The sequence below is a fragment of the Paramisgurnus dabryanus genome, chromosome 2 (assembly GCF_030506205.2).
Source record: "Paramisgurnus dabryanus chromosome 2, PD_genome_1.1, whole genome shotgun sequence".
Lineage (NCBI taxonomy): Eukaryota > Metazoa > Chordata > Actinopteri > Cypriniformes > Cobitidae > Paramisgurnus > Paramisgurnus dabryanus.
This window is the reverse complement of record NC_133338.1, coordinates 22,381,286-22,403,690: the sequence shown is the minus strand read 5'-3', so window position 1 is coordinate 22,403,690 and position 22,405 is coordinate 22,381,286. Positions and strand designations below refer to the sequence as shown.

The following is a 22,405-nucleotide window of genomic DNA, read 5'->3' as shown; positions in this document are numbered from 1 at the left end:
GTCTCATAGAAATTCCTCTTTTAGAAATGTCAGCCAGAAAACGGCCCAATCTGAAAAACTGATGCTTATGACATCACAGGCATCTCACTGCCCCTCCACTTTAAAATAATTGGCTACATTTTTTGAGTGGCAGCAAAGTCAGCCAATCAGTAATGAGATTGCAAGTTAAGCCAGTAGGGGGAGCCAAATAGATGCAAAACAACTTGTTTAAAATCACCCACCCTAATAGAGCTATCTGAGAGAGGTTTTTATGAAGCTTCTAAGGCATTATAGACCCAAACAAATTTTTTTTTTTTACATGTCACATCACAGAACAAGGATAAATACTCCGTTCAATCATTCTATGTCACCTTTAAGTGTGAATGTTCTCTTTCATTCTGGATGGCATGGGCAGTGACTGTAACATCGAGTGTATTTTACAGTATTAAACACACATTTATAAGAGAGATTTACGTTTGAGATGATAACTCTTGTCATTATTTACTTTGGGGTTTGTACCTTTTGCATATCGTTAACATGTACTAATACACACTTACACACCAAAGGAAATTTAAAAATGTGAATTGGAAAATAGGTGCTTTTAAAGCAAATATCCAACGTTTCAAAACTTCTTGTAAACCTTTATTTTTTGTCCTATCTTTTCATTGTCCTATGGCTTCGTTAGCTGGGATTACACACCCTGAATGTTTTGCGTCGGTCATTTTGAAAATAATTTGCGCTTGTGTGATTTAGTTTGCACCTTTTTAAGAGAAAAATAACCTGCAGATATTTCCACTCCCATTGGCGCATTTTGCGAATTGCGCTCTCACGCTAATTTGCCCAGTTTAGTAAATCTTGCCCATAATCTAAAAATGTATACAACACAATAAAAAAATAAATAAATAAGAGTTACCATCAAATGCAAAAATAAATTAGCCATCAAACGAGATTTAAGTGCATCAATAGCTGTGCCGCTCAATGCAAAGTCCTCCTTCACAACCTTTCTTTAGCCTGTCATGTGTGTGTGGTTTTCTTTTTTTTAAATATGTGTTCTGCGCTTTGAGAGACCCTGTGTGCATCACATGTCATGCCAAAATAAGTGCCTGCTGTAAATGTGTCTAAAGAGTTTATGATAAAAGAGAAACTCGCATAATCTCATGCGTAATTAAAGTTTACTGTTAAGTTAGTGTCTTGCGTGTATTTTGTGAACGTGAGTATCTCTTTTATCATAAACGGTTTTGATGCGTGTGCAGCAGGCACTTATTTTGACAAAACACGTGATGCACATGGCTCACATGACGCAACAAACACATATTTTGAATATGCGCCCCTCAGAAGAGCAATCACGAGCCACCACTGATAAAACGGAAAAAATGGAATCTAAGAATTAATGAAATGTAATATGGGAAACATAAAACAGATTTCATAGGGCCCTATATATGGTACAGGTATGTATACAATTGGTAGCAATACCTTGCACATTTTAGGTATAAATATGAACTCTTTAGGTGCAAAAGTGTACCACTCCAGTGAGACCACTTTTTGACCATTTTGTTATAGAGAAGGGAAAGGGAGACAAGCCAAAGGGATAGAAATGAAAAGGAAAAATAAAAACTTTGTCATGAAAAACCTGGCCAGTTCAACAAAATCTGCTCCAATTCTGTCAGGTCACCTCTATCAGTGCAAATACTGTATGCATCTGTGTGTATGTGTATAGTGTCTCTTTCCCACCTTCTTTTGTGTTCCTGGCCCAGGAGGGCTTCCACTGAGTGTTGAGTTTAAAAAATAGGTCAGGTTATAGAGACAAAGCACTATTTTTATCAGAAAGCAATTTCCAGTGCCCCCCTACAGGTAAGACAGCAATGACACAATGTTTCCCAAATACCTTAACCTTTACCTACAACTCTCACCAGATCTAACCTCAGGAGATGCACAGAGGGCAGGAATGAAGGATGAGAGGAAGTTAAACATGAAATGCACCCCTTTCCCTTTAGAAAATCTCAACAGAGACACAATAAAGCACACAGAAACAGAAGAGAGAGAATGAAGAAATAATAAAACTGAGTGATGAATGCAACCCAATTGGCAGTGCTCAGCATGTTTTCTCTTGTCAATCCATCTGTTTCTCAGTTTTTATGGATGATGATGGTCTTTGCTCTTGCTGTAGGACACCCTGCTGGCCTGTACTACTCTCTGCTTCTGCTACCATACTCTTCCCTCTTCCTTTATCTCCATCAACCATGTTCTTTCTTATTCCTCTCAAGCACTGCATTTGATCAAAGGAGAGAAGACCATGTTCCTACAAAAGCACACTCTTGAGACAGAATAATGAGAAATATCATTAAAAGCAGTGCTAGAGTTTCAGCATGTTTAAGATGTGCTGTGTAGTTTCTAAAAAGTAAGTGAGATGATTTTATTCTGAGCGGGTGGTCTGTTGTGATTACAATGCATAATTCCTCAAATCATGTGGCTTGTTCAGCAGATTTTGTTATATTAGGGATCTGACTTATGAATTTCACCTGACAGATGATTAAAATGAACAGCCATATTAATGTATGAGAGTATCATAGAGATCTGGGGATGAGTTATTTTGTCTTTAGCAGGTACTGTAATTAAAAGTGCACAGCAACATGCTAAATACCACTGAGAACTCAAATGTAACAATGTTAGAGAAATAAGAGACAGGGATACAGGAAAAGAGTGGCTGAGAACAACCAAGTAGAAAATTAAATCGCACAGAGAGAGAAGAAGAAAGGCTTTAGGTGTGTTTGAGTGATTTAGTCTCTGTGGAGGTCCAAGTCTGAGCTTGTCAGCCTGGAAAACATGAATTATTGATAGGCTCCGTTTAGGGCAGTTATGGAGAGGCTATGCGCTCAGGCCATTTGATCCTACAAGACACTCACACAGAAGTGGGTTTGTGACAATGTAAAGTTATGTAATACACATCCACTTCCTATTTCAGTTTCTTGGAGACAAAAATGGTTTCACTCATGTACCCGTAAATTGTCTAGGACTCCCTAGAACAGTGGTTCCCAAACTTTTTCAGCGTGCGGCCCTCCTTGTGTACGGTGCATTCCTTCGCGGCCCCCCAAAGAAAATTTGTGACAAAAAACTGTTCAAAAACTCAACATTTTAATTAATAAAAATAAATTAAATTATCCAAAAAAGTAGTGCTTTTGGTTAGTAGCCTTATTTTTTATGTTTAATTACACAGAATTCATGATAAATTAATGTATTTAAAATGTCATAAAACTGGGGCCCCCCTGGCACCATCTCCCGTCCCCCCTGGGGGCCCCGGCCCCCAGTTTGAAAACCACTGCCCTAGAAGAATCATCTATTATACACCTTTGTTTGTATGCATATTTTTTGTGTGAAAGAAAAAAGAACAATATGTCAAAGTCAGACACATCAAAGCCTTTAAAACAAGTTTAAGGTTTTAAAGGAGAAGTTTATCTAATCATTTACTTTCGTCTTTCTATGAAACATTGTCTAAAATAGATATAAGCATATACTATAAACATATTGCTGTTCTTTTCCAAACAAAAAGAGGAAAGATGAAACTGCTTCACAAGTGCTTCTTTGTCTAAACCTACACTACTCTTGACAAACTATATCGTTGAAAAGCTCTAAGATTGTAGTTTTCATCACAATTTTGCAAAAATAATGATGTTGTGAGAGTAATTTCCTAAAATGTCCAACTATATATTGTTGGAAAGCTCTAGAAATCTAGTTTTCATATTTCGAGGGCATTTGATGATAGAAATTGTATAGTGACAGTCATTTTGTTAAATGACACTGACCCGGTAGGAATACAAATGATTATATATTTATATATGGCAATATCATATAAACTTGATAAAAAATAACCTTGACAAATGATATATTGTTGGAAAGCTTTAAGAATGTAGTTTTCATATTTCAAGGTCATTTGGTGATAGAAATTTTATAGTGACAGTCATTTTGTTAAATGTCATTGACCCCATAGGAATACTAATTGTATATATTTATATATAATACCCATCAAAATAATATACATTTTAAAAAAAATCTTGACAACCTAATTGGAAAGCTCTAGAAATGTTGTTTTCATATTTCAAAACCATTTCGCATTAATAATAATGCAATGACAGTAATTTATTAATTTGTAGATGAGATTATGTAGCTAACCATTGACACCTAGTGGCCTTTGTTGGTATAACCACTAAAAGTGTGACATAAACCTAATTTTTTGTGATTTTAACTTGAAATTTGAATCAGAAGTAGTTGAGACTTGTGGCTTTATTTGTTTAGCATTTTGGGTGTAAAACATTTTTTTAAATATAAAATATATAATTCATTGTATTACTATTATTTTATACAGTTAAACTGGTATAACTATTTTTTCTTTAATATTTTTAGTATTACTCCTTTAGTAAACAACTTGAAAGTAAAAAGAGATTTTGCTTCTAGACCAAAGAATGCCAGAGTTACATTAATTTGAAGGTGCACATCACCTTTTTACACCCTAGTCAAAAAGGGGAATTACAGTTAAAGCGTTAAAGAAACACAAATAACGTATCTGCAAACATATCCCTGTGCTCTGCCAATGAGCAATGTCTTGTGGTACCATCCCAAAAAAAATAAAATAAAAAATAAGGACAGTTTACAGGACTTTAGAAGGCCTAAAGCTGAGATCAGCTGGCAGAAAAGCTGCTTTACTTGCTGGTATACGCAGTTTTTTTTTTTTTTTTTTTTTTTAAAAGTGCTAATATTGCATTTATTTAGATATTTTTTTAAATGCTACCCCACAGATTTATTGTATATATGCCTTTGTACTTTGTATCTTACCTATGGTGAGATGAGAAACATTTTTAAAGGAAAACACCACTATTTTACTATGTTTTTACACCAACTAAAAAGAGCTGAAGTAGCATTTTGTGGCATGTTTCACTTCATACAATACTACTATAGTCACATGGTTTAAAATATTATGCTAAAACAAGATGAAAATTGGGACTGAATGTTAGAAGACAAGTAGTGACAGTGCTTCACAGAACACAAAAAGAGGTCGCTCTGCTTGACAGGGACGTGCACAGGAATTTTAAGAGGAAGTTGCTCTGACCTATAAAAGGGCACCCACCCCAAAAAAAACCTCACGGGCTAAATGAAGGACTGAGAATAACAGGGTCTTTATTAGAATATATATACACAAAGAAGTAAAACGTCTCAGTTACGGATGTAACCCACATTCCCTGAAGAAAGGGAACGGAGACGTCACGTTGTGACTGACGAACTTCGAGAAACTAACAAAACGCCAATGATCTTGGCATGCAGGTATTTGCATCATGCTGATGCCGCCCCGCCAGGTGCGTATATAAGCAGCAGGTGCATAATACCAAATCAGCTATATTATTTGCTGAGAAAGCCGAGCATCAGTGCCCGGCCTGGTATCAGCAATGGAACAGCAAACTGTGGCGACGGCACGTCTCCATTCCCTTCCTTTAGGGAACGAGGGTTACATCCGTAACCAAGACATCCCCACATTGTGACAGACGAATTGGGAATCCCTACCAAAACGCCACTGCAGCTGGACCCTTCCAGTGCCTGCAAGAGCCTTCCGTCTCCACTGGAGAGACGGACAGAGGCTGAATGCAGAAGGCTGGTCATTACTTGTTCCTTAACCCACGATAGTGAACAGCAAACTGGGGAAGCGACTTAGTCTGGGCGGAGCTAAGAACATTGCGGAAGCCATCCCCTATGGAGGTTAACTGGATGACATAAAACATATAAAACAACCGACAGGTTGCTCATAGAGGACTCTGAACATACATGGTATGACAGGGAGACGCAGAGCTGGCTCTGCTAAGGGAAAACGTGGAAGATTCTAACCCCACAGACTAAACACACATATAGGAACCCCACGTAGGGGACCCAGTGTGGATGGCTAGCCAATGCAGGATTACAGGGAATACATCTGGTAAGGCTGACAGCTGATGCTCCGCAACATCAGCTATCAAGGCAGTGGAGTAGAACAAAAACAGTTTTGTGACGTATTTCCGCTAATGGCCTTCCATAGTGGTGCAAATGTGCAGCACCAAAATAGAGATTGCAAGCCGACATACGACCCTCAAAGTTCTCACTTTATAACCCGATATCAGCTCGATACGAACACTATAAAACCTGGTGAACGTATTAGGTGTCGCCCAGCCTGCAGCTCTACAGATGTCTGTTAGCGAGGAACCACAAGCCAATGCCCAAGATGATGCCACACCACGTGTAGAGTGAGCACATAAATTAAATGGGCAAAGAATGTCTTGTTTTTGGTATGCAAGGGCTATAGTATCCACAATCCAAATGCTGCAGGGTGCTGCACATCCTCTGCTTGGTGACAGCTTTCCCTTTCTGCTGGCCAAAGTAACAAACAAAGCGCTGGTCTGAGGTTCTACGTTCTGTCTATATACACACATAGTGCACGACCAAGGCAGAAGAAACCCATGGCTGAGTCTGCCTCCTCAAAAGGCAGCGCTTGCAAGCTCACCACCTGATGGTGGGAACTTTGGGCACGTTGCCGGGCCTGGGTCTCAATGTTACACTGGATTCAGCAGGTCCGAACTGTAGGCATGAACCTTCGACCGAAAATGTATGGAGATCCCCTATCCCCTTAAAGGATGCCAATGCGTGGAACATTAACGTTTTCATTGTAAGAAACTTAATACTCACAGTATGCAGAGGCTCGAAGGGAACGTCCTGTAAAGCTTTAAGCTTTTCTTGGGTAAAATAAAGTAAGAGCTGTAAAACCCTGACCTCATCTCGGCTGGAGGGACCGGCTCGATCGCGCCCTTTGCCAATAGGACTTCAATTTCTGTACGAAGTATGTGCGCATCGGCATCTTTCACAGTAGTGAAACGAATACCTTCGAATTTTGGGGGGGTGCAGGAAGAATTGAATCACATAGCCGAGACGGATCGTGCGTAACAGCCAACGCAACAGGCTGGGAAGCTTTTTCCATACCCCAAAATACAGTGCGAGAGGAACAAAAGGCACGGCTGCTGTACCCTTGGCAGGAGGGCTGGAGTTGATTGCCGGTGTGTGCGTATCGGCCACACCGACTGTGTTGTGTGATGTAACACACCCGCTGATGGGTGGGAGAATGGATGAGACTCTGTAGAGCAGGGCTATTCAAATCTTACCCTGGAGGGCCGGAGCACTGCAGAGTTTAGCTCCAACCCTAATCAAACCTAACCACCTGTGATTGTCTAGTGATCATGAAGACCTTGATTAGCTTGCTCAGGTGTGTTTGATCAGGGTTGGAGCTAAAATCTGCAGTGCTTCGGCCCTCCAGGGTAAGATTTAAATAGCCCTGCTGTAGAGGATGTCCCAAGCCGCTCGATGCACCAGGTGGCGAAGAAGAGAGAGGAGGAAGCTGGGTTATGAGCCCGTGCGAGACTCCCGTGCTCCTGTAAAGAGACAGAGCCCGAGGAGGGGTTATGAGCCCGTTTGAGAGGAGGGGTTATGAGCCCGCTTGAGTCTCTGGTTCCCTTCAGAAGACCTTGAGATAAAAGTGGAATTTGCTCTTTTTGTGGAAAAGTGGGTGCCGGCGAAAAAAAAACTGAAAACAAAGATTCCCCAACTGGGTGGGGGGGGGGGGTGAGGGGTTGTGCCTTCACCATCTCCCGAAGAGAAATCCCTTCCACCTCCAGCTCGTCCGTCTCAGGGCCGTTTGGATATTCTTTTTCCACCTTGCTTAGTGGGCTGAGCAGGTGGGGCGGGCTGCTGGCGACCTGGGAGGAACAGAGGCGGCCGTTGCAGGACAGTTCAGTAGCCGCACAAAGCTCGGAAAACTCTGCCAAGTTGTGACCCCCCTCGTGCAAGCTCCTCGAAGCCTTAGCATGGTGAACTTGAGCCTGGGAATGCTTACAGGCCCGTGAGGGCAGAGTACGTCGTTCCCGCCAGGGGGAAAGCAACACCGGGCAGACACAGCTGCATCACGACCAGGTGCTCCACTGACGGGATACCGACATACCCCATGGCAACTCCACCCTCAAGAGAGGTGAGGGGAGAGGACTGATATGGCCGATTCTAGGTGGAAAACTGGGTTTTCCACGACCGCGTCAACTCCTCATGCATCTTGGGAAAGAAGGGCACGGGTGGTGAGAACTGGGCAGCCAGAGCACCCCCAAAGTACCAATCACCGAGGCGTGAAGGTTCGGGTGGGGGAGGTTCAGTCCACTCCAAGTCGGCTGCCAACGCCGACCGAGTGAGCAGAGATGCCATCTCGGGATCGAACACAGCATCCCCAACTCTACCCTAAGGAGGGACCGAATCTGGATTGGCCTCCGAAGGTGACAACCCCCCCTCCGATGTTACGGTGAACACAGCATCCGAGGGAGGCACAACAGAGGGCGAGGACACCGTAGAACACGGGCTGCTCGTCTCCATTGGAACCTCCGCTGACGACAGATCAGGGCGCTGAGAGCCGCTAGATGAACCAGCAGACCGATTCAGCACTGTTATACTGAGGTCTCCCTTCGCAAGCTTGGTAACTGCACCCTTAGCAGGATCAGGCCTGGAAGCTGGGAGCCATTCCCGGAGAAACGACTACTACTAATAATAACACAAAAAAAAATGACTTGAGTCATGAGAATTCCTACATCAATATCCCTATCAATATCCTATCAAGTCACTGATAGGTTTCTCCAAATGTAATAACAGAAAATGTGTTAGTCTGAAAATGATGGACATATGCATCTCAGACAGCTTGGGGATGAGTAAATCATAATTTTTGGCTGAACTAACCCTTTAACCATTTTGAATAAATGGTTTACACTTACATGATACAAACTGATTTTAGAAAAAACTCATGTTTTCTTATGTTGTGAATCTCATGTCACGTGTGTGAAAAGCACTTACATCATACAGTAGGCTACACTACAGTATACAGCGAATCAAACGTCAGTTTTCTTCAATCTGTGCTACAGTGTTTCTGTAGGTTGCACGCGTTTAACTGGGTCTGACGACAAACAGGTCACGCGTATATAATGGCGGGTACATGTGTGAAGTTTTGCTTTTAGTTAAAAGATTAGAAATTAGTATTCACGTCATCCAACATTCTTTATATTCTGCGGGTTTCTACATAGGCTACGAGTTAAACCGCATCAGACGATTCAGTTTTTGCAGCGATCTGAACAATTCATTCAAACTGATTCGCGAACCAATTAAAAATGTTTGGCCCATTTGCTTTGTAAAGAATCGACTTAAAAGACTCATTTATTTGCAATACTTTGTAAGGAATCGACTCAAACCAGTCATAAATTTGCGAATGTCCCAGAAACACGAGACAGCAATTTAAAAATAAAATAGACATTTTGTAATTAATTAAAATACAGGAACGAAGGAACGCCGCCAAGTGTAACAAAGTAAAAGTACAATTTATTTTTTTACACCTCCGAAGGGCAACGTGAGGCGAGAAGGGCATATGCCCGGGCAACCTGAGCAACCCCCCATGTGCACGTCCCTGCTGCTTGAGGTTTTCTAGGATAAGGGTTTTCTCTCTTATTGTATTTTTTCAGGTATGGTCATTTCCCTCTGTAAAAAATGGGTCACTTTTCTTCCCATGAGGAGGGCACATGCTCTACAGATGCTCTCCTCTTAAATTGAGAGAGAGAGAGAGAGAGAGAAAAAGAGAGAGAGAGAGAAAGAGAGACAGAGATTTTTTACTCATCCCAGAGAGGGGGAATGAGTGACAAATTATATTCCTCATTTAGTGCAACGTGTTCAAGCTAAGATGAATTGAGCAAAGATGTTTTTATTAGTTGTAAGCATCATTAAAGACACAATGCAATCAAAATGAAATTGTTGCGACTTCTTGTACATGTCTATTAGTAACTATGCTAGTGTATTCCCAAAGGTTGACAAAATAAATTTACACAAAAATTAAGTTCTATTTTGGGAGAATAGATCATTGATGACTAATACCATATTGCACTGCACAGATCTATGCCAATTTAACTTCAATTATTTCTTAGAAAGTTTAGAAAGAACAGTTTGCTTGCAGATGCTTTGCAGATGCTTGCCATTTTGAAGCCACTGTACATACTACACCTCTCAGAGCCGGCGCCAGACCATAACTAACAGGGGGGCACTTGGTTTCCAACGGGGGGGCACGCAATAGCAACAATAACTTGCAAAAACAAGGCATTAAAACAACAAATACAGCAAGCACACACTCATACAACTGGTACAGACTGTCAGCTCATTTCCCGTATAAAGTGCAAAAGACCACAAACTATGCGCAAAACTATTGAACTTCGACCGCGGTGTGAGCGCACGCTGAGCTCCGCTAACGCTAAACTCGACGCAAAACTCGCGCACGCTAAACTCGACGCAACAACAAACCGCCCTCGCGCGGCGCAAGCCATTGAAATGAATGGGTTTCATAGCGCAGCGAACACCTCGTCCTAGCTTTAAAAAAGCCGCTTTACCATAATCACATCGTAATGCTGTTAACGGTCTATAGCCACACTTCACATTTAAGCTTACGTAATTTAAAACAACGCTAACTTACCTTTGAAATAGCTGAAGACGGCGTGTAAGAACATTAAACTTCCTTAAAAGATTGTCCTGTAGATTTGTAAATTCCACCTCAACCTCGAATCTCTGAGTTTGAGCCAGTCTGTGTTTGCATGAAGATGAAGCAGGCGGTGCTGGTTGGTTCTAAATGTTCTAATATCCATATTTTACACGATCCATAAAATGCCGCGAAAAAACACGTTGCTAGTGTCAAGTCACAAATATGCTAAAGACGTAAGACGGGTGAGACGCGGCAATACATCCAATCAGAGAAACTGGTCTATTTTAATTAAAGAAAACATATCAACTATATTTTCCTCATTTGATTACAGTATAAGTCATGAAACATTCAATGTTTAATTTATTTTAATTATTCTTGATATATATTAAAGTAATAAAAAACTTTGTGGGGGGGGCACAACAACCTGTTCGGGGGGGCACTTGCCCGCGAATGCCCCCCCTTGACGACGGCCCTGGTTAAACGTCTTAAGATCTTTGTACACTGTAGTCCGACATTTTCATATTTACTAAACCACAAAAAAATGTCTTCATTAAGTTGGCACTAGTCACTATGTTTAGCACAAAACTGTACTGTATAATCTTTGGTACCCAAAGGTCACAAGTTTGAGTCTCATGGCCAGCAGATTGCGACCGAGGTGCCCCTGAGGCACCTTAACCCCAGTTGCTCCCCGGGCGCTGCTCCACTCTTTTGTGGGTGCGTGTGTACATTTTGAGTATGGGCTACCATCCCATCACTTTCAATTTGGGTTAATATTCCACCTCTTTGTATTCCACACTTTGTTTGTCATACTTTGTGCTGCGAGACGGAGTTGTCAAATGCTATTCTGAATTTTGCCGTTGGCTTGTACGTTGGCTTTGAATGTCAAACATCGCTCAAGATGTCTGCCACACAGAAAATATAACCCTGTCCAAGTTTTTTAAGACAGTGTGTAAAAATTATTGACACAATGTGAGGTCAGTTTTCTTTATTAAAGGTAGGGTATCTAATTTTGAAAAATGCTAACGGTAGCCGACTAGCAACGAAATCCCGATCCCACCATCCATTCAAATCGCCATCCAAAGTCACGCCTCTTTCAAAACACATAAACACGCACAGATCAGATTTCCACATCTCATGTCTCATTCACCAGTGAGAAAACTTTGCAGTACAAAGTGAATAACACTACCAAAATAACAAATATAAACAACTGGTTTACATCAGAATTAGTTAAAGCCCACTTTCATTTGTGTAGACGTACTGATCCAGACAGTTTTTGATGTTGTTGTTATAAAATATGTCTTTCATTTTGTGGCTTCTGTGCAGGTTGTCAATTCAGCAGGAAAGTTTTCCATTCTCTCTCTGTTTACAGACAGGAGGTGAGCACACGTGAACGCGCCGATGACGTATGGTGTCTGTGTGAACAGGCTGCGCGGTGGCATTCAAATTAAGCTTACGGATGAGGGACAAAAAAGGCAAAGTCTGTTCGGACTGAGATCTAGGAATGGTTGAACATTTTTTTGGTTCCACGCCTTTTACAGATGACATAAATTTCTACAAATAAACAACCTAACATAGTGATTGCTATCAGGATGTGAGTAGACTTTAACCAGCACAACTAAAAAGGTTTCTGGATCAAATCAGATACCCTGCCTTTAACATACGAAACGTTTTCATGTTTTCATGTCTACAATGCATAGCAATGGACCTCCTTGATAAGACCAGTTTTACAAGAGTTTAACTAGTAGAAAAATATGGTGGATTAATGAAGTGTGTACCATTGCTCCCCGGGCGCTGCAGTGATAGCTGCCTACTGCTCCGTGTGTGTATGTGTGCGTGTGCGTGTGTGTGTGTGTGTGTGTGTGTGTGTGTGTGTGTGTGTGCTCACTTCTCACTGAATGAGTTAAACGCAGAGGTCAAACTTTCCATACATTGTCATATATGTCACTTTCACTTCATTAGTACCACCCCATTCATAACCATAAAGAAAGCATCTGCTTCCTTGAATGAAATTCTAATGTTAACTTCATGTGTTATAGGGCAGATCTGGTTGTAGGTTTGTAACCTGTGTTGTGTTTTAAACATACTGATGTGTAGAGGTAGCCTTCGCTGTTCATGCCGATGTAGAGGCCTGTCTTGGTGCTCTGGATGGCAACTATTCTCAGACCCACAGGAATCAAGTTGAACAACACTGCAATTCAAATAGAAAAAGAGAGACTTAAAACATCAGTGTGAGCAAATTCACTGTTTACAAAAAAATTATGAAGGATTCTTAATGTTTTCATTTAAGATTTTATAACAAATGAGAATTTCTCATTCCATATATATGACAAGACCCAAAAGCCGATTGTTTCAGCAGAAATATGCTGGGATTACAAACCCAGCTGCATGAGCTTTCTGCGAGACACATTAAAGAGAAACTAAAAAAATCTCCTTACACCAAACATCTTTTGTTCTATCATCGTTCTGCCAGCCGTGGCCAACAGGATTTCCAGTCTTTCCAAAACTGGAATTGTAGCTCCAAAAGGGTGAATTAGGTGTGACACTGCAACTGTGTGACATTTAGAAGCCTTTTGTGGTGAGGATGAGAGTGTGGCATTTTTCAGTGTGGATTGTTGACCGAGGAGGCAACTGGTCTCGAGCGACATGTTGACTTTAGCGGTATTGACAAATCGCAGACGGCAACACGTCTCCATGGAAAAAATGCAGATTTAATCAGTGTCATGACAAATGTGGGCATGACAATGCAGACCTCGAGTGAACCTGAAACCCGATGGCCGTAAAGAAAAGCGTCTGCTGAATAAAAATCAGTCAAGAGCAAAGGAATAGTTCCAAAATTGTAGTTTACCCAAAAATTAAGATTAACACATTAACACCTTTGATGTGTAAGTGTGTGTTAGTACATATTAATGATATGCAAAAGGTACAAACCCCAACGTAAACGAAAATCTCTTTTCTTGGAGATGCAAATTTGGATTGTATTGAAGGGGGTGGTGAACTCCGATCTGTGCTCCGATCAGCAGGAAAAGTATGCATGTAAACTCGTGAATCGTAGTATTTTCTAAATCGGATGCAAAAATGCATTGTGCACATGCTCAGAACATTTGTGCTCCAAGTTCACGTATCATATTTACCTCTTATATCACATGATTCTCGTCACAAAAATACGCAATAGCAAGGCAATAGCATCATGCATTATTAAGGTAACGTTAATGGGGTAACGCGATGTACATGCAATGTACTAAATTCTGCATCGTTTATGTATCCTTTTAAAACATTAGGCTACTTTAAGTAATAAAATAGCGTTGTGCCTTTTGAAAAGTGTGTTTTCATTACCTATTTTCCTCATTAGAAAATCACCTATAAGAAAACTTCTTAAGAACAACTTTCTTCAACTCAGTTTTGACTTTAATCCAGAGATAAAGCGTGAACTTGACGAGAGATGCTGTCTGCAGTGTACCGTTGCCAAGTCTTCTGCATTTTTCGATGTTTAGATTTGGGCTACTCTTTAAACTGTTTCCACCAGTTGTTTTTTTTCCTGCAGGTTAAAGATTAAATGATTTCGTTGATTAGTAATTGGTATTTGGGCACTTGTGATCGGATTGACGAAAACACATCCTAATGCCAAGTGTAAACAGCCCCTAAATGTGTTCAGCTAAAGAAAGGAAGTTATATACAAACTAGGTAACATTGGAGGTGAATAATTTATTGGCTAATTTTTATTTTTGGGTAAACTATTCTTTTTAGCTTACGTAAAAAAATTATAGTGTCGTGTTACATTTGTTTACCAGGTTTACTCTGGGACTCCTGTTTCCTAACACAGTCCAAAGACATGCAGGTTAGCTGGATTAGAGAATGGTCCTTCCCCAAAGTCAAATTGCCCTTCCCCAAAGTTGTGTATAGATTAACTTTGTTTGTAGATTAACCGGTTCTTGTCACAATTGTATACCCGGTACAACATAGTTACTGCAAGTTACAACAAACGGGAACAAAGAGATCCACAGCACGTTCTTCAAAGCCTCTTACAGTATTACATGATTGAATTTTACCATTCTCTGTTTCCACAATAGGCAGTGCAGCTTCTGACCTCACCCCTGTCTTTTACCTGCAGTATTTTTTCTGTCCACCACATCTTCACTTTCTCTTTATATTGCTCTTACAATAATCACATTTTTTTAATATTGGAGATGAACACAAGAGGGGCAGAACAGTGCTCCTCGTGTGTGCAGATGAACAAGGAGAGCTGCTTTTGTTGCTTTTTAATTTTTAACTAAAGTGTCAGTTACAGAAAAACATGTGTTTGTGTATGAGTCAGCATGTTTTTGCGCGCACGCGTCTGTGTGTATCCGTGTGTGACTTTGTGTAGGGATCAGTCTGCTTCAGTTGGTATACGCGTGTCAGTGTGTTTATATTTGGTGTCTTGTCACCCCAAAGCATCTGTCAATCTTGCTATATTGTCTTGGTTACTCTCAGAGGTTTAAAGAAGTGCACGACAACCTTACAGTAGATCTGCCTCCTACAATGTCGATCTGTGCTTGGCATTTTGGGATATGGGAGGGGTCCCAATGGTTCATTGCAGGACAGAGACCAAAACTGAACTGCCTGTCGATCAGCTCTCTCTCTCTCTCTCTCTCTCTCTCTCTCTCTCTCTCTCTCTCTCTCTCTCTCTCTCTCTCTCTCTCTCTCTCTCTCTCTCTCTCTCTCTCTCTCTCTCCCTGTCTCTCTATTATGGATAGTCTTCCTTTTCTTTTTTCAATATGCCTAAGCAAATTATGTTAGTACACTGTCAAGAGCTTTGATATCTCGGTGTCTGTTCATGACTTTCATAGCTTCTTTATTTCTCTCTGTAAACTCTCTCACTCTGCTGAATGGTGGTTGTTAAATGTTGGTATGACATTAGTAAAACACTGTGAGTTTTAGTGTTCTAAAGGGGGCAATGGTGAGGAAATTATATCTGCTGTATATTTTCATCTCTAGTTGGCCATATTGGCCAGGTGCTATTTTATAAAATGTCTGTCGCCAGAAGGACATTTACAGCCCAAGATTAAATTAATTCCATCGGTACTTCACCTTAGACTTGAGCGTAGCCTTTAATAAACCTTTTATTTTGTTTTATGATTATTTTTTTCACTTTTTACCTACTGATCCTTACCTTCATTTTATATCCCAATTAAACACACCAGGTGATTGTAGAAAGCTGCTAGTGTATGAGGTAGCAAACGTAAAATACTGTGTCACATCTCCATTTGTTTACATTCAACTCCCTGTGAGGTGAAGCGCTTGCTCTGGCATGATAGTCTTACTAATATCTTGTAGTGTGTGATGCGCCATGCTTTTCAAATCTTGAGCATGTTTAAGCACCTCTTTCATTGCTAAAAACAACGTTATGTATTTCGTATAATACAATGTGTTTGGGTGGTTTATGGTTAAAAAAACATTATTTTCCACATATCGTGCATTTTTGTAGCTCCAGATATATTGCTTTTTCAAACCCATTGATTAAGTACAAAACTCATTGATCTGAAAAGCGCCGTGTCCCTGATTGGTCAGCTAATCTGTATGTTGTGATGGCCAGGGGTTAAATTGGGATTTGTTATGTGGGGGGGGCTCTGCGGGGAGGGGTACTTCAAGGGGTAACATGTTTAATACTGATGATAGCAAAGCCACTGGTGTGTTTCAATGACATTCTGGACCTCTGATAGGATTTGATAAGTTTCAGCTTTAAAGCTGTGCCAGAGGTTGACCCAAAATATTTTAAAAAGAGCATCTGAATTATAAATGATGCAAATCTATGAGATTGACACCCTATATCCATTTGTTGCACATGTCATCATGCACAACTGATCAAACTTTAAAGGAAGTTAAAAGAATTAACCTCCTTGAATAATTCTAGGCATAAGATAGACTACCCCAAAAGACTCAATTAACAAGAAAAGATACAACACACAGTACTGTATCAGCAACATGTCTTATAAATTAGCCATAGAGATTCCCTATGCTGGTCAGCAGCTAAAACAATCATATAGTTAGGTTTGATTTGTTTAATCAAAATACATTATTTTATTAAACTATACAATAGTTATATCCAGTGTTATCCTTAACATAATGTAATTAGATGAGTGACATACATACTTTAATCCTTTACACGTTTCTAGTCTTCTATGAAGTTTTCTCGACGTGGGCACCATTATTACCTCTCTCTCTCTGTCTCTCTCTCGCTCTCTCTCTCTCTCTCGTCAAATGATCCTGCGTGAGAGCGCGTTCTTGAAGCTCTGAGTTTTTTTGCTTGAGTTGCATAACTTGCGCGAAGACGCATTTAAAGAGAAAAGCGGGTGTTTTCGCGGCAATTGCGGCGCCCAATTCGCGTCATTTTCATCGCCCCGTGCGAGGACGCGCCTGGTTGCGTCTTTGCATTGACTTTGTATGTAATCTGCTCGCGCAAATCGTTGAACTTGCGTTGGTAAGTATGCCCCATAATGAATGAAAACACATTATTCCCTTCGCGTCAGTGCACACGCACCAGCGCAGCGAGTACACTGGCAAGAGCAGAGAGCGACCTTCAGCCTATGTGCCGGGGCTTAGCCCCGGACGGCCCCGGCCCAATTTAAACCCTGGTGATGGCCTGAATACCTCTGATGTCATCCGGAAATGTGATGCTCCTTACCATGTTTAAAAGATTCTGTCACAATGCAATGCTAACAGGAGTTAACTTACAGGCTGTGAGTCTGAAGTAGGAGGAATTAAGATAATGTCGATCTTGTCTACATCACCAATCCCAGGAAGTAAACTGTTGCCTACAATCCGTGTGTTTGTTGTAGTCCAAGAAAAGAGATTTACATTGGAGATGATAACTTGCGTCGTCGTTTACTTTGGGGTTTGTACCTTTTACATATCGTTAACATGTACTAATACACACTAAAGGGGATCGCACACCGGCCGCGCCGCTCTGCGCCGCGCCATTCTAAAAAAATCAAACACATTGTTTTCTATGAGTATATGCACACCGGCGCGGACAGGCGCCACCTGACGGCTGTGATTCAGGAAGTTGCTCAAATCCCTGTCGCGCCATACAGCGCCACTCACATAGTTTAACATTAAATAACATCATATTTGTCCCAAATCATTAACGATTAACATTGGCTGCTAACGTATATTAAAGCAATAAACCCCAAGAAGCAGTGGGTTACCAGTGCATTTTATAACAGCTAAGAGGCGTTGTTAGGCACGACGCGAAGCGGATTGCCTAAAACCCCCTTAGCTGTTATAAAATGCACTGTAACCCCACTGCTTCGAGGGGTTTATTGCGTTTATAAAACGGTTACTTCATATGCATAACGTTAGAGGGATTTTATAAAATAAAACAAAAATAAGTTATATTATATTAGTACAAATATTACTCTTCAAATATTAAATCACCATTCATCTAATTTATACATTAACATTTATACTGTGCAACTGTTGAAGTGATGATCAAATATGCTTGGAAGCATGCTGAACTCTTTCCCCGTCAGCGTTTTCTTTTAAGTTGCCACCCAGTTTTAGTTTAATGCCTTGCAGAAAAATTATCTTCTTTAAATAAACATAAAATATCAACTGAAAGAACAGACCATCCGCTTTCAAACAAACAAAAAAAAACCTGTTTCATCCTACCTTCATTTGTTCTCTTATCACCTTTCAAATTTTTAGCCAAAAGCGGAGATAATTCCATTTTTGTGAAGAACTGTAAGAGATCAGATTAAAAGCCATTTAAACTTCAACGCTGTGTTTTGACTTATAAACTCCTAAGACAACGTTTTCTCTTTATCGACGAGATGACTCAACAATATTTATTGACATTTATCTGGATATCGCCATTAATTGTGCAATTGTAGACAAATTTAAAATATGATTAAAGACTGTGGTGTTTATTTTCATAAATCAGTACGCAGCAACAGTGGCGCAGTGATACTTATGTAATGTGGTCTGAACCGTGAGGTTACCGGTGTATTTTATCACGGCTTAGAACGGGTTTCAACCAATCAGAATGAAGAACCAGAACTGCCCGTTTTATAATTTGCATTTTGAAGTAGACGCTATCTGACGAAGCTTGCGCTATTTAATGTGCACTTCCGGTTTATAATACCTCCGAGTTGTCCTAGACGCTGAGCTGCGCGGACGGTGTGCAATTCCCTTTACACACCAAAGGAAATGTGAAAATGTAAATCGGAAAATTGGTGCTCTTTAAGAAAATTAAATCTGTCAAGATTCTCCTTATGTGTGTGCTGCAACCAGTTTTCATTATTGGCCAGGATTAAAAAAATCCTGTAGTGTGAGCCCAGCCTTACAGTAGTTGTGATCCCACTGTCTTTTAAACACTAACAGCTCATCTGAGATACGTGCATCTCTTTTCAAAGGTACTGTACGTGTCTTGACTCACATTTCAACACCAGTTCATTTTTATTCACCACATATGCTCCTAAAGTGGTTACTATGATGAAATATATCTAAGAGCAAAAAATTGGCATCCATATTTCTCACTGACAGAAGATGCAATATGCAATTCAATGCCATTGCAAGGTTATCAGTCACTTTGTTTACATGTACAATAATGCAATTATTTCCAATAATCAGAGTAAGCACTTAAAGGCGGGGTGCATGATCTTTGAAAGCTAATGTTGACATTTGAAATCACTTAAACAAACACACCCCTACCCCAATAGAATCTGGACCTTCAGTTGATAGACCCGCCCCACACATATACACAACCCAGGGAGCGATGTCGGTTAGTAGACACGCACCTTACTACTGATTGGCTACAAGTGTGTTTTGGTAGTCGCCTCGACTTCCTTTTCCAAAGTGTTTTTCAAAAGATCACGGACCCCGGCTTTAATAGCATGAAACTGGAGCTAAACTGGAGCAACAGCGAGTTGTGTTGACAGAGTTCAGGGAAAACTTCCTTATGTCAAGTTTAAAATGAATTTGCGCTTAGAGTGCATGACAAAACACACGTGCACTTCAGGTATAGATGCGATTAAAGTGTTTACATGGCCACATACTGCAATTGAAAACAGCGTACACCAGCTGTTTTAATACGATAATACTTGCTGCGATTATGAGCTTATTGCATTATTTTTATCAAAGTATTGTGTTTACATGAGGTAATGTATAATTACAATATTGCCAAAAGCCCATTATAATCGCATTATGAGGGTGCATGTAAACGTGGCCATTGTCAACGTTTGTAAATGTTGCTGTCACCTTTAATACTCTGCAGCGTGTGTTTGGCCTCTATAAATCTCTTTATTCATCTAGGTCATTGCACAAGTCACTTTGAATTTTTTCCCCCCACATTTCATTAATTTCCTGTAGGTGAAGATGAACTGTAAGTGTAGCAATATATCTTAATAAAGAGAATGAAATCTATATGCAAAGAAACCATCTCATCTGATTGCTTCTCATTCCTTTCTCTTGTACATTACCCTTTATTTCTGCTCAAGTGGAAATACTTGAGCAGGGATGAAATGCACAGTCAGGTCAAGATGTTCACTGGCTGAAGATGAGGAGTTTCCACACATATACAGGGAGAGTGTCATCATTTCTCTCCTACATTTTGTTCATTAAGACATTACATAATCAACTCTTGGTTTAACTGAAGATGGTAATGAAAGGAGCAGAGCCCGTCTGCCAGTCTGTGTCCCCTCTTCTCCAAGGGGGGACATACTGTGATGGAGCACCTATCACTGCCATAGCAGCTGTTCTTTTCGTTCTGTGCCATCTGGGAACCTGGTACTAATCTGTGTAAAAACTTAAAAGTTTGAGTAAATAAATAAAGGAAAAACTGTTGTACTGCAAATTGAAGTAGATGAACTGTAGAAAATCATCTAAAATTAAATATTACATTACCACCTTCCCAAACAAGAAAGAGATTACCAACCTTTTTACATCATATTTTTTGTGATTCATTTTGTGACCTGGTCACAGTATTTATTAAATACAACCTTATTTAGTTCTATAAGGTCTTGTCTGAGTTTCAATTGCATTTGGACTTAGTTTTAGACTAAGGGGACTTTATTTCAAACCAGTCAGAACCACAACTGTGGGAAAATCACAGAAATTGATGGAATTGATTACAAAAATGAATTTAGAATTACTGTTTTTTTTTAACATCATTAATGTGATTGGATATACAACTAAAAAATGCAGCATTTTTGTCAAATCAACATATATTTTGTGTTACTTTAAGTAACAAATTAAGTTTTAGTTTCTCTTATTTGATTTCTTTTGTTACTCCTATGTCAAAAATGTCAACAAAATTAATACAAACACCCTTAAAATCCAAGATATAATTGATAAAAGTACTTTGGTTACACTTTATTTTGATAGTCAACTTTAGACATTCTACTAACTATAAATAACTTTGCAACTACATGTCAACTAACTTTCAATAATTTGCCACTATACGTCAACCAACTGTCATTAGAGTATTAGTAGACTGTAAGGGTTGGAGTTATGGAAGAGGTTTGGGTTAGTGGAATAAGTTGACATGCACCTGCTGAGATACTTATAGACAGTTGAATGTCTGTTGAGAAATCATCACAATAAAGTGTTAGTAGATATTAAGCAGACAGTCTAATAATTCTGTAAAGATTGGTAGTTGATAAGAAGTTGCAAAGTTACTTGTAGTTAGTAAAATGTCTAAAGTGGACTATCGAAAGAAAGTGTACTTGTATGAGAACTTAATTTTATATTATAATCTTAGATAATTAAGCAGTATCACAAAAGCAAGAGAGCTGTTTTTATAAACATGAGCACCACTGCAAATGGTGATTTTATAAAAAAAAAATTTTTTAAGTGACTTACATTTTAGACTCAATTTTTAACTTTCTTTTTTTAAGTTTTGCTCTGGCATTTTGGCATTAAAAACAGTTTCGAAAAAAATCCATATTAGCTTCTTGGTATCGTTTTGTTTTAATTTGTTTGCTCGAGTATTTTTATTTGTTTGCACAAGGAAACTTATACCTACAGATAAATTCTACTTGCCCTCGTCTTGGTTTTTACGTGTTCTCACCCTGCTTTGGTCTTGGTCTAAACCTTTCCAAGTCTTGGTCTTGTTTTTGTCTAGGTGGTTTTGACTACAACACTAATGATATTTAAATAAATCAGATTCTGGATGATAAAGTCACGGTCAGAGCTTGTGGTAAGAAGAGATTACGAGAAGTTACGTTTTTCTGGTGCAGTCTTATTTATCAACACCTTTCGTCCATATTATAAAAATTGTGTTTGGTTTATTACTTCTTCCCTGAAAAAGTTTCATCAGTCATGTGAGAACAGACTAATGTAACTAGGGTGACCAGGCACTCCAATTTTACAAGGTGTGTCCCAACAAACCTTTTAAAATTTCTTTTAGAATTTCATCTCACTGGCATTTATCTTTGAAACAATTTCTTCTTAGGGTTCTTCTAGCTGCTGTTATGTACAGTACAGAGGGAGTGTGTGTTCATATTTGCAAAATTTTTGAACAAAAGGACAATAAGCTAAATTGCAGTTTATTAAAGTTTATAGGGCTACACTTTATCTGCACTGTAATTTTTATGCACTTCCTCTTTGAATTAGAAAGAAGTCCTTTGACCACAACAACATGTGGCTTGAAGACTTGTCTGACCAGGTGGTCACCAATTAACGGTCTGAATCTGAACCTCATATGCAGAACACTAGAAATAATAGTTAAAAACATTTGGCCGTTTCTACATTTTAAAATGAAGATCATGTCAACGCAGCAGAGCTAAAAGGGGTATTTATGGTGAAGAAATTTAATGTTTCATACTGTATGTAGGTAATTAAAATGTTATAATAATGTGCTAAAACATCATCAGCAAATTGCAAGAAACCCCTTAAGAAAAC

General features: G+C 39.6%; 1 protein-coding gene across 1 annotated transcript in view; it reads right to left on the bottom strand.

Annotated features, from left to right (window-relative positions):
• The window catches only part of fgf11a (fibroblast growth factor 11a), a 117,516-nt gene that overhangs the window by 10,215 nt on the left and 84,896 nt on the right, over nucleotides 1-22,405 (bottom strand). Inside the window, exon 3 of the mRNA XM_065248638.1 lies at nucleotides 12,613-12,716. Coding sequence (XP_065104710.1) covers nucleotides 12,613-12,716 — 104 coding nt within the window. The remainder of the gene's footprint in view (nucleotides 1-12,612; nucleotides 12,717-22,405) is intronic.